Source organism: Vombatus ursinus, unplaced genomic scaffold (genome assembly GCF_900497805.2).
Source record: "Vombatus ursinus unplaced genomic scaffold, bare-nosed wombat genome assembly UNPS02014175.1, whole genome shotgun sequence".
In the NCBI taxonomy this organism is placed as follows: domain Eukaryota; kingdom Metazoa; phylum Chordata; class Mammalia; order Diprotodontia; family Vombatidae; genus Vombatus; species Vombatus ursinus.
The window spans coordinates 1,196,781-1,209,346 of record NW_020953953.1 but is presented as its reverse complement, the minus strand read 5'-3'; the positions used below and the strand labels follow the sequence as shown (position 1 = coordinate 1,209,346).

Below are 12,566 nucleotides of genomic sequence, written 5' to 3'. Positions count from 1 at the left end.
CTCCCTGGCTCTCTCTGGCTCTCTCAGGCTCTCTTTGACTCTTTTAGGCTCCCCCTGGCTTTCCCTGGCTCCCCCAGGCTCTCTCTGGCTCTCCCTGAGTCCCCCAGGCTCTCTCTGACTCTCCCAGGCTCTCTCAGGCTCTTTGACTCTTTTAGGCTCTCCCTGGCTTTCCCTGGCTCTCCCAGGCTCTCTTTGACTCTTTTAGGCTCCCCCAGGTTCCCTCTGGCTCTCCCAGGCTCTCCCAGGCTCTCTCTGGCTCTCCCAGGCTCTCTCTGGCTCCCCCAGGCTCTCCCAGGCTCTCTCTGGCTCTCTCAGGCCCTCTTTGACTCTTTTAGGCTCCCCCAGGCTCTCCCTGGCTCTCTCTGGCTCTCCCAGGCTCCCCCAGGCTCTCCTTGGCTCTCTCTGGCTCTCCCTCGCTCTCCCTCGCTCTGCGGTTCTTTCTCAGTCCTGGTCGCCCCCTCACATTCTCTCTCCCCACCCTGCCAGCCCCCACCCTGTGGCCCTGAGGATGACGTCCAGCTCCAGCTGGCCCTTAGTTTGAGCCGGGAGGAGCATGACAAGGTCAGAGCCACGTCCTTCCCCCCTCTTTCTCCGTCCTCTCCCTGAGGCCCAAGCCCCCCGCCCCAGGCTGCAGGCGTGTGAATCCCCTCATTCCATCCCCACCTCATGTTTATTTGCTGGGCACCGTTGCGGGGAGCGGGTTCTCGGGAAGTTGGGGGTGAGCACGTGGGGCCCGTCCTAACCTTTCTTCTGCCTGCCGTCCGGGTGCCCCTGTCCCCCAGGAGGAACGGATTCGTCGGGGCGATGACCTGAGGCTGCAGATGGCGATTGAGGAAAGCAAGAGGGAGACCGGGGGCAAGGAAGAGGTGAGGGGGCCCGGGGCGGGAGGGGCTGCGTCTCGCCGGCCTCGGGGTCTCTCTGTGCTCCCAGTTCTCTCACGTTTGATCTCTTCTCTCTCCCCAGTCATCTCTCATGGATCTGGCTGATGTCTTCACAGCCCCTGCCCCCCCACCCTCCTCTGATCCCTGGGGCGGTCCCGTCCTTGCAGCTGTCCCACCCTCTGACCCCTGGGGGGGGCCCCCAGGACCCCCTGTCCCACCCTCAGCTGACCCCTGGGGGGGCCCAGCTCCCACCCCTGCCTCTGGGGACCCCTGGAGACCTGCCCCACCCCCTGGCCCTGCAGCTGACCCCTGGGGGGGCCCCCCTGCTCCCCCTGCTGGAGAAGGGGGGACCCCAGACCCCTGGGGGGGAGCTGATGGTAAGTACTGACCTTGTTAGCTTCTAATTCCATTCTCTCCCAGCCACAGAGTCTCCCTTTGGAGGGGTGTGGGGTGGGGCCTGACCTGGCCTGGTAGCTCCCTTTCCCACCGGTCCCCTCTAGCCCCCATGATGCCTTTTTGCACATTCTCCTGATCTCGTCCTCAGGCCCAAGTGGGGCCCCGGTCAGCGGCCCGTCCACCACCGCTGACCCATGGACACCAGCACCAGCCTTCTCAGACCCCTGGGGAGGCTCCCCGGCCAAGCCCAGCACCAACGGCACCCCAGGTACCTGGTAGTGAGAGAGAGAGCCTGGGGAGGTGGCCGGGGGGGCCGAGCTGGCCAAGTTCCTTTGGAGATGGGCTTGTGGGATGGAGGCCCCAGAGCTCGCTCTGTCCCATGCAGTGCCTGGGGGCTTTGACGCAGAGCCCGATGAATTCTCTGACTTTGACCGCCTTCGGACGGCACTGCCCACCTCAGGCAGCAGCACTGGTGAGCCCCCTGGCCCTCACCCTGGGGGGAGGCTGCCCACCAGCGATGAGCCCATCCCTGAGGCTCACTAGTGAGGAGGCCCATCTGGCTGGGGAGTTGTTCTGTTCGGCACGGTGACCCGCACGTGGCCATGGCGTCCTCAGCATCGCTGTCCTTGGCTGTGGGGGGGGAGGCAGTGTTCCTGTGGCACCGGGATTCCCCTGAGCCCCCTTCTCTCGGGTCTCTTGGATTCTGCCCTTCTGCCCCCCCAGGGGAGCTGGAGCTTCTGGCGGGAGAGGTCCCTGCACGGAGCCCTGGGGCATTTGACCTAAGCGGAGTCGGGGGCTCCCTGGCAGAGGCTGTGGGGAGCCCCCCACCCACAGTGCCGCCAGCCCCCACGCCTCCGACGCGGAAGACGCCAGAGTCTTTCCTGGGGCCAAATGCTGCCCTCGTGGATCTGGACTCTTTGGTGACCCGGCCAGGGCCTGCCCCCCCAGGACCCAAGGCCTCCAACCCCTTCCTGCCGACTGGTGAGTGGACATGCCCGGCTCCTTTCCCTCATCCGCCCCGCTGTGGCTTTTTCCCTGCTAAGCCCAGACAGGCCTCCATCTTGGGGGCCACACCTGGAGATACTGCTGGGACTTCTCACTGCAGACCACCCTCTCCCTCTGGGCCCCGGGCCCTGCAGGATACGGTTCCCCTGCTCGCCCTGGCTCTCCACCCCCTTGGCTGTCCTGCTGGCATTCCCCCCTTGTCCCCGGCCCGTCCCTCCCCCTCCACAGCCAGGGTCCCGTCCCTTCTTGCTCTTCCCTGACCGCCCTGCCCTGCTGTGTCTCTTGACGTCCTCAGGAGCCCCTGGCACAGCCACTGGGCCATCCCTCACCAACCCCTTCCAGCCTCCACCTCCAGCCACGCTCACTCTGAACCAGCTACGTCTCAGCCCTGTGCCCCCTGGTCCTGGGGCCCCACCGGCCTTCATCTCGCCCCTGGGTGGGGGGCCTGGCCTGCCTCCCATGATGCCCCCAGGACCCCCACCCCCTAACACTAACCCCTTCCTCCTATAACCGGATGGGGGGGAGGGGGATGCCCGCCTCCTCTCACCCTCCGGGAGATCAGTATTGTGAGTGCATGTGAAAGGGGGGCAACCCTTCCTCCCCCCCCCCCAGCCTCAGTCCGAGCCTGACCCAGTCACACTACACCCTCTCCCCAGCCACCTCCTGAAGCTGGAATCAGGAGGGAGGCCTGGCAGGCAGGGGGACCCCTCTATCCGGAGGCATTAGATGGGGCTGGGGCACGTGGGCACCCCCTCCCCGATTTCCCCCAGCCTTGAGTCCCTGCCCTCCAATCAGTGTTGGAGCCCTGATCTTCCCCCTCACCCCACAGTGACTGTCCCTGGTGATCACTCCTCTGACCTCTGTAATAAATGACATTTCTGACGGGCACGGGCCCCCTCGTGGCCCCCTCTGTTCTCTGCCGCTCTGTTGAGGGACCCGGCCCCTTCCTTGTGTGTCCACCTTCCCTGCCACCAGCCCAGAGGTCCTCCTTGGACACCCTGGGGGGCCCTGGGCACGGGCACAGGTGCGGTCCGACGCCTCTTGTCTTTACTGGGGGCCATTGGGTAGGGGTTGGACTTTGGGGTCCGAGGGTCGGGGTTCAAAAGACACTTCCTCCTCCCTGAGGTGCCTCATCTCCTGGGTGTCAGGTGCTGTCCGGCCTGAGGACGCGCTCTTGTCCGCCCCACTGGGGCGGCAGCGGAACGGTCACTACCGGACGGAGAGACCCCCCCCAAGAGCCGAGGGTGGGTCAGCAGAGGGGCTCATTATGTGCCTGCTCCCGCCTCTGCCACTGACCTTTGGCAGACTTGTGTGGACCTCGGGGTAAAGGAACGGTCTCCCATGGTGTGCCACCCCATCTGGGCATCTTTGGGTCTGGGACAGTGACGTGGGCCCTGGGGGGGTGAGGGGCAGGGGCACAGTACAGCGGCCCTTCACGGATGTTGGGGCGCTACGAGTAGGAATGAGCCCCTCAGATTTCAGGGCCTCCCACCTTGGGCTCTGAGTGGAGAGAAGGCTGGCTCACTTTGGGGGGACGGACCGGGAAGCTGCAAATGGCCTTCCCACCGTGGCCTAGAGGGAAAAGCCTCGGGCCCGGGGTGCCCGAGGCCAGCGTCTGCGGCTGCCTGGGGTCCTGGTGGGTCCCCGGCCCCCCGGGCTGCTCTTCAGCCCAGCTTTGTGGGTGCTGCCGCTGATTTCCACGCTCAGCCCTGGTTCTCCTTGCAGGACGCACTCCCCTTCTCTAGGCTACTGTGAAGATGTTCTTAACAGAGCAGATGGCGGAGGCCTGACCTCTCCCCCATCCTGACTCCCCTAACCCAGCCCTCGATCTCACCTTAAACCTGACCCTGCTTCAGTGTTTACCCGTTAGCCTAGGGGCTGACCCCTTGACCCACACCCCCCATCGTTCTAACCCTTAATCTCTACCCCGTTCTCATGCTGTACCCCAGCCATACTCCAATTTGAACCCTGCCCTTTTCTTGGCAGCCCCAAGTCTAACGTAACCCGCAGACATCCAGATCCAGTCGTGATTGAAATTAAGGTAAACTGAGGCACAAAACTTCCACCCATGTAATTTTTTGGGAAAGCAATAGCAATTACCAACAAAAGGAAATCTATCTCATCGGCAAGCTGAAAGACCCCAAATGAGGGCAGTCATCCTTAAAAGGAGGAGCCACCAAAAATCAGAAGGCCGCATCTCGACCGGGAAGACACCGGGATTGGTTACAGAACCTTAGCATCAGAGGTGTAGGGGGTAGGACTGGCTGGCAGTTGGGAACGCGGGCCAACGAGCTCTTGGCGGTAGCCACGTGCATAGAGCGGACCAGGCGCTCATGGAGGTGACGGCTGGTGTGACTGACATAACAGGTTTCCTTCACCGAAAAGCCGTTCCTAAGGAGACGGAACTCGTAAGGCAGCCGGCGTCTAGTGTCAGGTAAACTGAGCTTTTAAATTTAACTCCCGAGACGAAGAAGCGGGGCTCGGGCAGCTGCAGAACGGCTGTGTTTGATCTCCTTAACCCCTCACTTGTGCCTGTTAAAATCCCGACGCTTTGCCACTCAATCCCGTCCTTCTTTAAGTCTGCTCCCACTCCCAGTCTCAGGCCTGCCCCAGTTTGGCCCTCACCTCAACAACTATTAAGTGCCTGCTGTGTGCCAGGCACTGAGTTGAAGCACTAGGGATACAAAAAATGGCGGAAGATAGCCTCTGCCCTCAGGGAGCTCACCATCTAGTAGGGGACTCCCTAGCGTCCCCGATGCTTCCTAACAATTGTTGTCTGGTTGTTTCTAACTCTTCATGATCCCTTTTGGGGTTTTCTTGGCAAAGACCCTGGAGTGGCTTGCCATTTCCTTCTCCAGCTCGTTTTACAGATAAGGAAACAGGCAAGCAGGGTAAAGTGACTTACCCAGGGTCACACAACTAGTAAGTGTGTGAGGTCCTCTTCAAACTCAGATCCTCCTAACTCCAGACCTAGTGCTCTATTCACTGTCACCTCCTAACAATTGGAGCTCTCCAAAAGTGAAATGGGTGTGTGTATGAGACAACCCTTACTCAAGATAGTCTTGAAAAAACTGCATCGTTTGGGGATGTTGAGGGCAACTGGGATTCTGGCATCACCTCTTGGCAGGCGTCCCTCTGCCATTTCCTGGAGCGCCAGAATAAGAAATAGAGGGCCTGGGACGGTGCCCTGGGACCCAACTTCAGTCTAGGGTTGCTGTGGTTTGTGGGAGGGCCAGCTCATGGAGGTGCCATGGCCCCGTGTGAAGAAGAGAGCCCCGAAAAGACCCGTGATGGCGTCCTCCATGGACTCATCCTCTGTCCACATCTTCTCGCTTTATGGTTAAGGCGGGAGGCTCATTGCCTTTGGCCCTCAAGAGGCCCAATGGCTGTGCAACCCGACTGGAGTAATCACACCCATAAATCGAATCCAGAGCAGCAGTTAAAAGGAAGGGCTGGGGCCAAGCATCCCTCCCCGCACCAGATGCCCACACATGCTGGAGCTGGAGCACCAGATGCCCACATATGCATGGAGCTGGAGCACCACCTGGTGGTGTGCCCAAGTACAGCACCCTGAGCAGCTCTCGCCCACCATGCCAGTTTTAGCCCTAATGTAAATAATGCGTTATGATGTGATGTGCATTTTAAAGCTGGCTTGGGTAATCTCTGATTTCTTCCTGAGGCAGATACGAGATACGGGGCACAAAGCGCTGGACCTGGAGTCAGGAAGACTGAATTCAAATCCAGCCTCAGACCTGCCACTTCACCTCTGTCTGCCTCAATTTCTTCAGCTGTAAAATGGGGGGCATACTAGCACCTACGCCATAGAGTTGTGGTGAGGACCAAGGCAGGCAATACTTGTAAAGCGCTTAACAGTGCTTAATGCATGTTCCTGCCGTCTCCTCAGTTTCTGAGACTGATTCTCAGACCGGAGCCAAGGAAAATGGCACAAGGATCTCTAAGGCCCTCCCTCCCAGCCCGAGGACAGTGGGGTTCTTGAGATTCTGTTAGCCTTGGTTTGGGCCTTGGGGGTCACTCTGAAGGCGGTACCAAACATTGGTTATGAATTCAAGCCCTTGCCCCAGTGAGTACGTGGCAAGCTTTATCCAAAGCAATGCCAGAGAGTTAGGAAAATGAGCTTTATCTGCCAGGAGATGGAGAATAATTAGACATGAGGTTAATGATAAACTCGTGTCCCTGCTGTTAATAGTAGATGCTCCATATGCTTTTGTGATATTGAACTTATAACCACCACGACTCATCCCCTTGTCACGCCCATCTTTTCCTGCTTCTCACATTTCTCCCTGGTGATGTTTGTCCAAAGCCCCAGCCTTTTCCGTGAATGGGGCCTCTTTCCTGCTTCCCACCCCTCCCTCTCAAAGTCTTAGGGAAGGGCAAAGCCTTTCCTATCCTGCCTCATCTCCCTCCCACCCTGTCCTTTCCTCTCTGCCATGATCACTCTCATTCTTATTTGTTCTGGGATCCTCCCTGTTCCCGTACCCACAGACAAGGAAAGGATGTCTTTCCTTGGCCATGAGACCACTTCAGAAAATTTGGGTTCATATTCCACCTCAAAGCTGTGAAATTGGAGAAATCCGTTCCTATCTTTGAAACTCAGTTTTCTCATCTGTAAAATAGGGATAATTCACATGGCTATCAAAAGCAATGTATAAATTTAAGCTGCCTTTATTTTTTCTCGTGTGAACTGTTACTCTTAATAAATAACCAATGGTTAATGTTTGCTGATAATTACCAATGATTAGCGCTCCATGATCCAGCTCCACTGGCCTCCTCACTCTTCTTAATATGTGCCATGCCATCTTTCATCTCCATACCTTTGCATTGGGCTGTCCCCCATGCCTGGAATGCTCTGCCCCACTCCTGCCAATCTCTGCTTCTTTTGAGACCCACCTCAAATATCAGCTTCACTGGAGGTCTTCTCCACACCTCTTGAAGGCTACCGTCATCTACAGTGTTCTACATACCTTGTACAAACCTAATTATAGACATCTCATCTCTCCCTTTAGAATATAAGCTCCATGAGGGCAGGAACTTTTCCGATTTAGCCCAGTACCTGGCACGTAGTAAACACTTAATAAATCTGTGTTCATCGGTCACTATTAGCTAACAAATATTAGGACTGTTTCAATGTGTCAGCAGGCCTGTGACCTCCCTGATGTGAGTACTCCCTCCAGTGGTGCAGATCACACCTTTTTCATCCAGTAGAGCTCTCATCTGCCTTCTCATGGGTCCTCCATGAGTGTTCCTCCATGAATGCTTTCCTCCATCCGCCATCTCTCTAATAGCATCTTTTATGCCGCTTCTCATAGTAACTGTTACTGGGAAAAGGCTGGGCCCAATTGTTCCCATGGTAGATCTCCACCGTCCTTTGGGTGTCTTGGGATGCTGATTCTCCAGAGAGTGTGGTGTTCTCTGACTCACGGCCACAGCACTATTAGAATAGTATTTAATTCAGTGCAACAAGTCTTCGTTGATATAATTGGTCTTTAAAAAGATGCTTGCTGCTCCAGGGAAAAGCTTGGAGTTGTGGAACACAACATTGTCTCCCCAATGCTGCCCAGTGGCATCTTCTCCAGCCTCTTTCTCCTTGACCTCTGTGGGGGACTCGATGCTATTAATGGGGCCTTCTTTCCTCCTTGGTTCCCATGGCACCATTTTCTCGGTTTCTCCTCAAGGGGAGGTGTTCCCCAAGAGCCTCTGTCCTGTTCCCTACTCCCTTTCCTGTCCACACCTTCTTCCTTAGTGACCTCATCATGAACTCTCCAGGTGGGTGACTGACGGATCTGGCCCTAGCCTCTCTCCTGAGCGTCAGTCCTTCACGTCCACCTTGGATCATATCCCCTTGTCTTCTCTCTCAGATCATCATTGCAGTCATCCCTATTCCCTCTTTAGTCTTCAGTCTGTCCCCATCTCTTTAATCTTTCCTTGCTGCCTACAAATGTGCCCCCATCCTAAGAAAACCCTCTCCTGAGCCTTCCAACTTTTCTCTTTCCTTTTTCTATAAAACTTCTTGAAAAAGTCATTTCTACTTGGGCATCACTTCCTTTCTTCATACACACTTTTTTTTTTGGTGAGGCAGTTGGGATTATGTGACTTGCCCAGGGTCACACAGCTAGTGAGTGTTATGTGTCTGAGGTCAGATTTGAACTCAGGTCCTCCTGACTCCAGGGCCAATGCTCTATCCACTGCACCACCTAGCTGCCCACACACAGACTTCTAAACCCTCTGTAATTTGGCTTTTGTCCTCATCATTCAACTGATACTGGTCACTCCCCAGTTACCAATAACCTCTTAATTGCCAAATCTAATTAATGTCTCTTTTTCAGACCTCATTCTTTTTATTAATTTATCTTGATTTATCGACAATCACTTCCATATGCTTTTGAATTTTAAATTTTTCTTCCCCTCCTTCCCCCCCACCAAGGCGGCGCAAAATCTGATATAGGCTATACATATACATTCCTATTAAATATATTTTCACATTGGTGATGTTGTAAGTAAGAATTAGAACCAATAGGAGAAACCACAAGAAAGAAAAAAACAAAACAGAAGCAAAAAAATAGCAGATAGTATGCTTTGATCTGCATTCAAACTCCATAGTTCTTTCTCTGGATGTTGATTGCATTTTCCATCATGAGGCCTTTGGAGATGTCTTAGATCCTTGCATTGCTGAGAAAGGTTAAGTCTATCAATATTAGTCATCACACAACGTAGCTGTTACCGTGTACAACATTCTCCTGGTTCTGCTCACTTCACTCAGCATCAGTCCATACAGGTCTTTCCAGGTTTTTCTGGAGCCTGACTGCTCATCATTTCTTATAGCACAAGAGTATTCCATCACATTCATATACCACAACTTGCTCAGCCATTCCCCAATTGATGAGCATCCCCTCAATTTCCAATTCTTTGCCACCACAGAAAGAGCAGCTGTAAATATGTTTGTACATGTGGGTCCTTTTCCCATTTGTGTGATCTCTCTGGGATATAGCCCTGGAAGTGCTATTGCTGGGTCAAAGGGTATGCATATTTTTATAGCCCTTTGGGCATAGTTCCAAATTGCTCTCCAAAATGGTTGGATGATTTCACAACTCCACCAACAATGCATTAGTGTTCCAATTTTCCCACATCTTCTCCAACATCTATCATTTTCCTGTTTTGTCATGTTGGCCATTCTGATAGGTGTGATGTGGTATCTCAGAGTTGTTTTGATTTGCATTTCTCTAATCAGTAGTGATTTAGAGCATTTTTTCATATGACTATAGATGGCTTTAATTTCTTCATCTGAGAACTGCCTGTTCATATCCTTTGACCATTTATCAATTGGGGAATGACTTACAATCTTATAAATTTGACTCACTTCTCCATATATTTTAGAAATGAGGTCAGGCCTCATTCTTCTTGACTTCTCTGGAGCGTTGGACGCTATTGACCACTTTCTCTCCTCTCTGGGGCGACACCACCGTCCTTATCCTGCCCCCTCCTGCGGGCGTCCCCCAGCTTCTGTCTTGGGCTTCTCTCTCTTTCCTGCATTGGCGACCTCAGAGCTCCCATACTTACATTTCCCAGAGCCGTCTCTCCAGCCCTAGCCTCTCTTCTGAGCTCTCATCCTGCCTCTCCAGTTGTCGTGTCCAAGACTGAATTCCTTCTCTTTCTCCAGAGCCCTCCCGTCTCCCACCCTTCCCCACCACCATCCCTCTACCCCTCTGGGTGCCGGTATCCTACGAATCCATATGCATGGATTGTGTGCACCCCCTTGTCTCCAGGCTTCTCCCCTCACTCATCTCACTGCAAACAAGACGCCACCATCTTTGCCTTGGGCCCACCTGGGCTCTGTGTGGTGTTTGAAAGCTGGCCACCTCCTCCTCGCTCTTCCTCCTGCCTCTCTAACCCCCTTCTCGTTCTCTTTTGCTGTCTCCCCGGGCTCTTTCTGGGACCTCTTTTCTCTTTATACTCTCTGTGGGAGATTTCATCAGCTCCCGGGGGTCCAGCTGTCATCTCCGCATGGAGAACTCCCAGATCGAACTCTCCTTTCCCAGTCTCCCCTGAGTTCTAATCCCACTTCACTAACTGCCTAGTGGACGTTTCCCAGGTGAATGACCCAAACAGAACTCATTATCTCTCCCTTAAAACATCCCCCTCTTTCTAACATCACTATTCTTCTTGAAGGGATCACCATCTTTTTCCCTAATTTGTAATCTTGAAGTCATCCTCAAGCTAGGTGGCCCAGTGGGTAGAATGCTGGGCCTGGAGTCAGGAAGACCTGAATTCAAATCTGGCCTCATACTTACTAGCTGTGTGACCCTGGGTAAATCACTAAATTTTGTTTGTTTCACCTTCCTCAACTATGAAAGGGGGATCAGAATAGTACCTACTTCCCAGAGTTGTGAGGATCAAATGAGATCACATTTGTATGGAATTTAGCACAGTGCCTGGAAACACAGTAGACACTTAATAAATGCTAATTTCCTCCCTTCATCTCCAATTTGTGGCCTCCATATGCAATTAGTCGCCACGTTATGTTGATGCTTCCTCTATTTGAAGGCACACAGCACTTAGGCCACTTAGGAATGATGAAGAAACGCTATTTTGAGAATATTTTAGTCTAAATTCACTTTGATTTCACCTCAGTGAGATAGCTGATGAGTCTTCCTTGAATGAAAGATTTAATCAAGGAACATCCTACTTGGAAGTCCTTGGTTTTACTTGAATAGAACACCTAATCAGACAGAGTTTGTCCTTGTGGTGACCAAAGTAAGAGTGGGAATGCCTTTTAATTAATCCAAATGAGAAAAGTATCTCTGTTGTACCTTGACCCAATTGAAGTGAGAATACTCTAAAATGGAAGAGGGCATGGACTGGGAAAGAGAGAATTCCACTTAGTGGGACAAGGATACAGGCTGTAAGCTTAGACCCCCCTACAGCTGGAGTCTGTTGTCGGACTCCGTGGGCTTCTCACTATACCAGTTGATAGCTTTCCATTGTTCCTGCTGTTGTCAGTTCAGAACCAGGGTTAGACTTCATTGTGAGGTCAGTCAGTCAGTCAACATGCACTTATTTTACCTGCTACGTACCAGACAGTGTGCTGAGCGCTGGAGATTCAAAGAAAGGCAAAAGCAGTCCCTGCCTTCAAAGAGCTTACAGTCTACTGGGAGAAACAACATGTCAACAACTAAACATACACAACAGATACAAAGTAGATGCTTATCTGTTATTTTTGGGACCAATCCTGAGAAACAGACAACTTTGTTTCAGCTGGGTGAAACCCTTTTGAGTTTGAGTGGGTGGTCCCAGTATTTGCCTTGAACCATAGACAGCTGGCTCAAGTTGTGAAAACTCCCGTCCAGAGATTTCTGAATTGCGGCTGTTGGACTGAAAGAGTAGAGATACTACAGGAAGGATGGTACCTAGATGTAATTCTAAAGAATAACCCAACCATGCCACCTTTTTCTCTTTTTCCCTTTCTGGTGGCTACCATATTAGAAGATACAAGCTTAGGCTACTTGGCAGTGCCCTACGCAGGGGAGCTAGGACCATGAATTACCTATGAGCTGCCACCCAATTTAAAATTTTCTTTCTGTGTTGGATGATTTGATCTGGTCAAATACAGATTAAGCTAATAGGAGGTGGTGGTGGTAGAGGTACCACTGACTCTGAATCTGCTATAAAGATAAAGCTGTTTATTAGTAGCCTCAGGAAGGAGAGGTAATCATGGAAAAAGTCAAACAGCACCTTCTCCAAGAGCCAGAATGAGAGATAGGAGATCCCAGGACTTGGATGTGATGTATAAAAAGTTCAAGAAACATCATACCTGCTTAATTAATAAAAGAGGTCAATGGCACTCTCAAATGCCAAACACCCCTCATAGAACCCACTCAATGCTTTTATGCCTTTGGAAGAGTGGGTGTTCCTGAGGGTGACAACTCTAATTGATTAGCAATTAATAAGAAGGTTGAATATTATAATAAGAGGTGGACTTACTTTAATGAGGGGCTAGGGGCCATGACTGGTCACTCGGTCTTGGACAAAGAGACTTATATCTCATCCAGACTATCCCTGCCTAGGGCAATCTAAACCAAAAGGCATCCACCTCTGCTCAGACCTGGCTGAGTGGAGCACAGTGGGCCAGAATTCACCTTAGACTAAATTCTTTGTAAGGTTCTCTAGCTGGGAGAGGCAAGATGATTTCATCTCATCACCCACCCTGCCCTTCAGCGAACTAAGATTTGACCTAATCTCTGCATGAGGAAGGGAAAAAATCCTGGGTCT

The 12,566-nt window shown here is 52.7% G+C and overlaps 1 protein-coding gene and 1 long non-coding RNA gene across 5 annotated transcripts in view; both read left to right on the top strand.

The window, feature by feature from the left end:
* Positions 1-3,173, top strand: part of EPN1 (epsin 1) — an 8,022-nt gene extending 4,849 nt beyond the window's left edge. Inside the window, exons 5-11 of one of the 3 annotated variants that reach the window (XM_027860087.1) lie at positions 487-561; positions 783-866; positions 964-1,258; positions 1,426-1,545; positions 1,663-1,749; positions 2,085-2,258; positions 2,578-3,173. In XM_027860087.1, the coding sequence (XP_027715888.1) occupies positions 487-561; positions 783-866; positions 964-1,258; positions 1,426-1,545; positions 1,663-1,749; positions 2,085-2,258; positions 2,578-2,792 (1,050 nt within the window). In that variant the 3' untranslated portion in view covers positions 2,793-3,173. Of the gene's footprint in view, positions 1-486; positions 562-782; positions 867-963; positions 1,259-1,425; positions 1,546-1,662; positions 1,750-2,000; positions 2,259-2,577 lie in introns of all 3 variants that reach the window. The other 2 variants (XM_027860085.1, XM_027860086.1) reach the window with 2 other exon arrangements.
* Positions 3,174-3,435: 262 nt separating this feature from the next.
* LOC114041580 lies at positions 3,436-7,017 on the top strand. 2 transcript variants are annotated; one of them, XR_003568931.1, is made up of 3 exons: positions 3,436-3,605; positions 4,269-4,716; positions 5,966-7,017. It is a non-coding gene; the product is annotated as an uncharacterized LOC114041580 (long non-coding RNA). The 2 variants fall into 2 exon arrangements; XR_003568930.1 differs by lacking the exon at positions 3,436-3,605 and having other exon boundaries at positions 3,949-4,716.
* Positions 7,018-12,566: the final 5,549 nt, after the last annotated feature.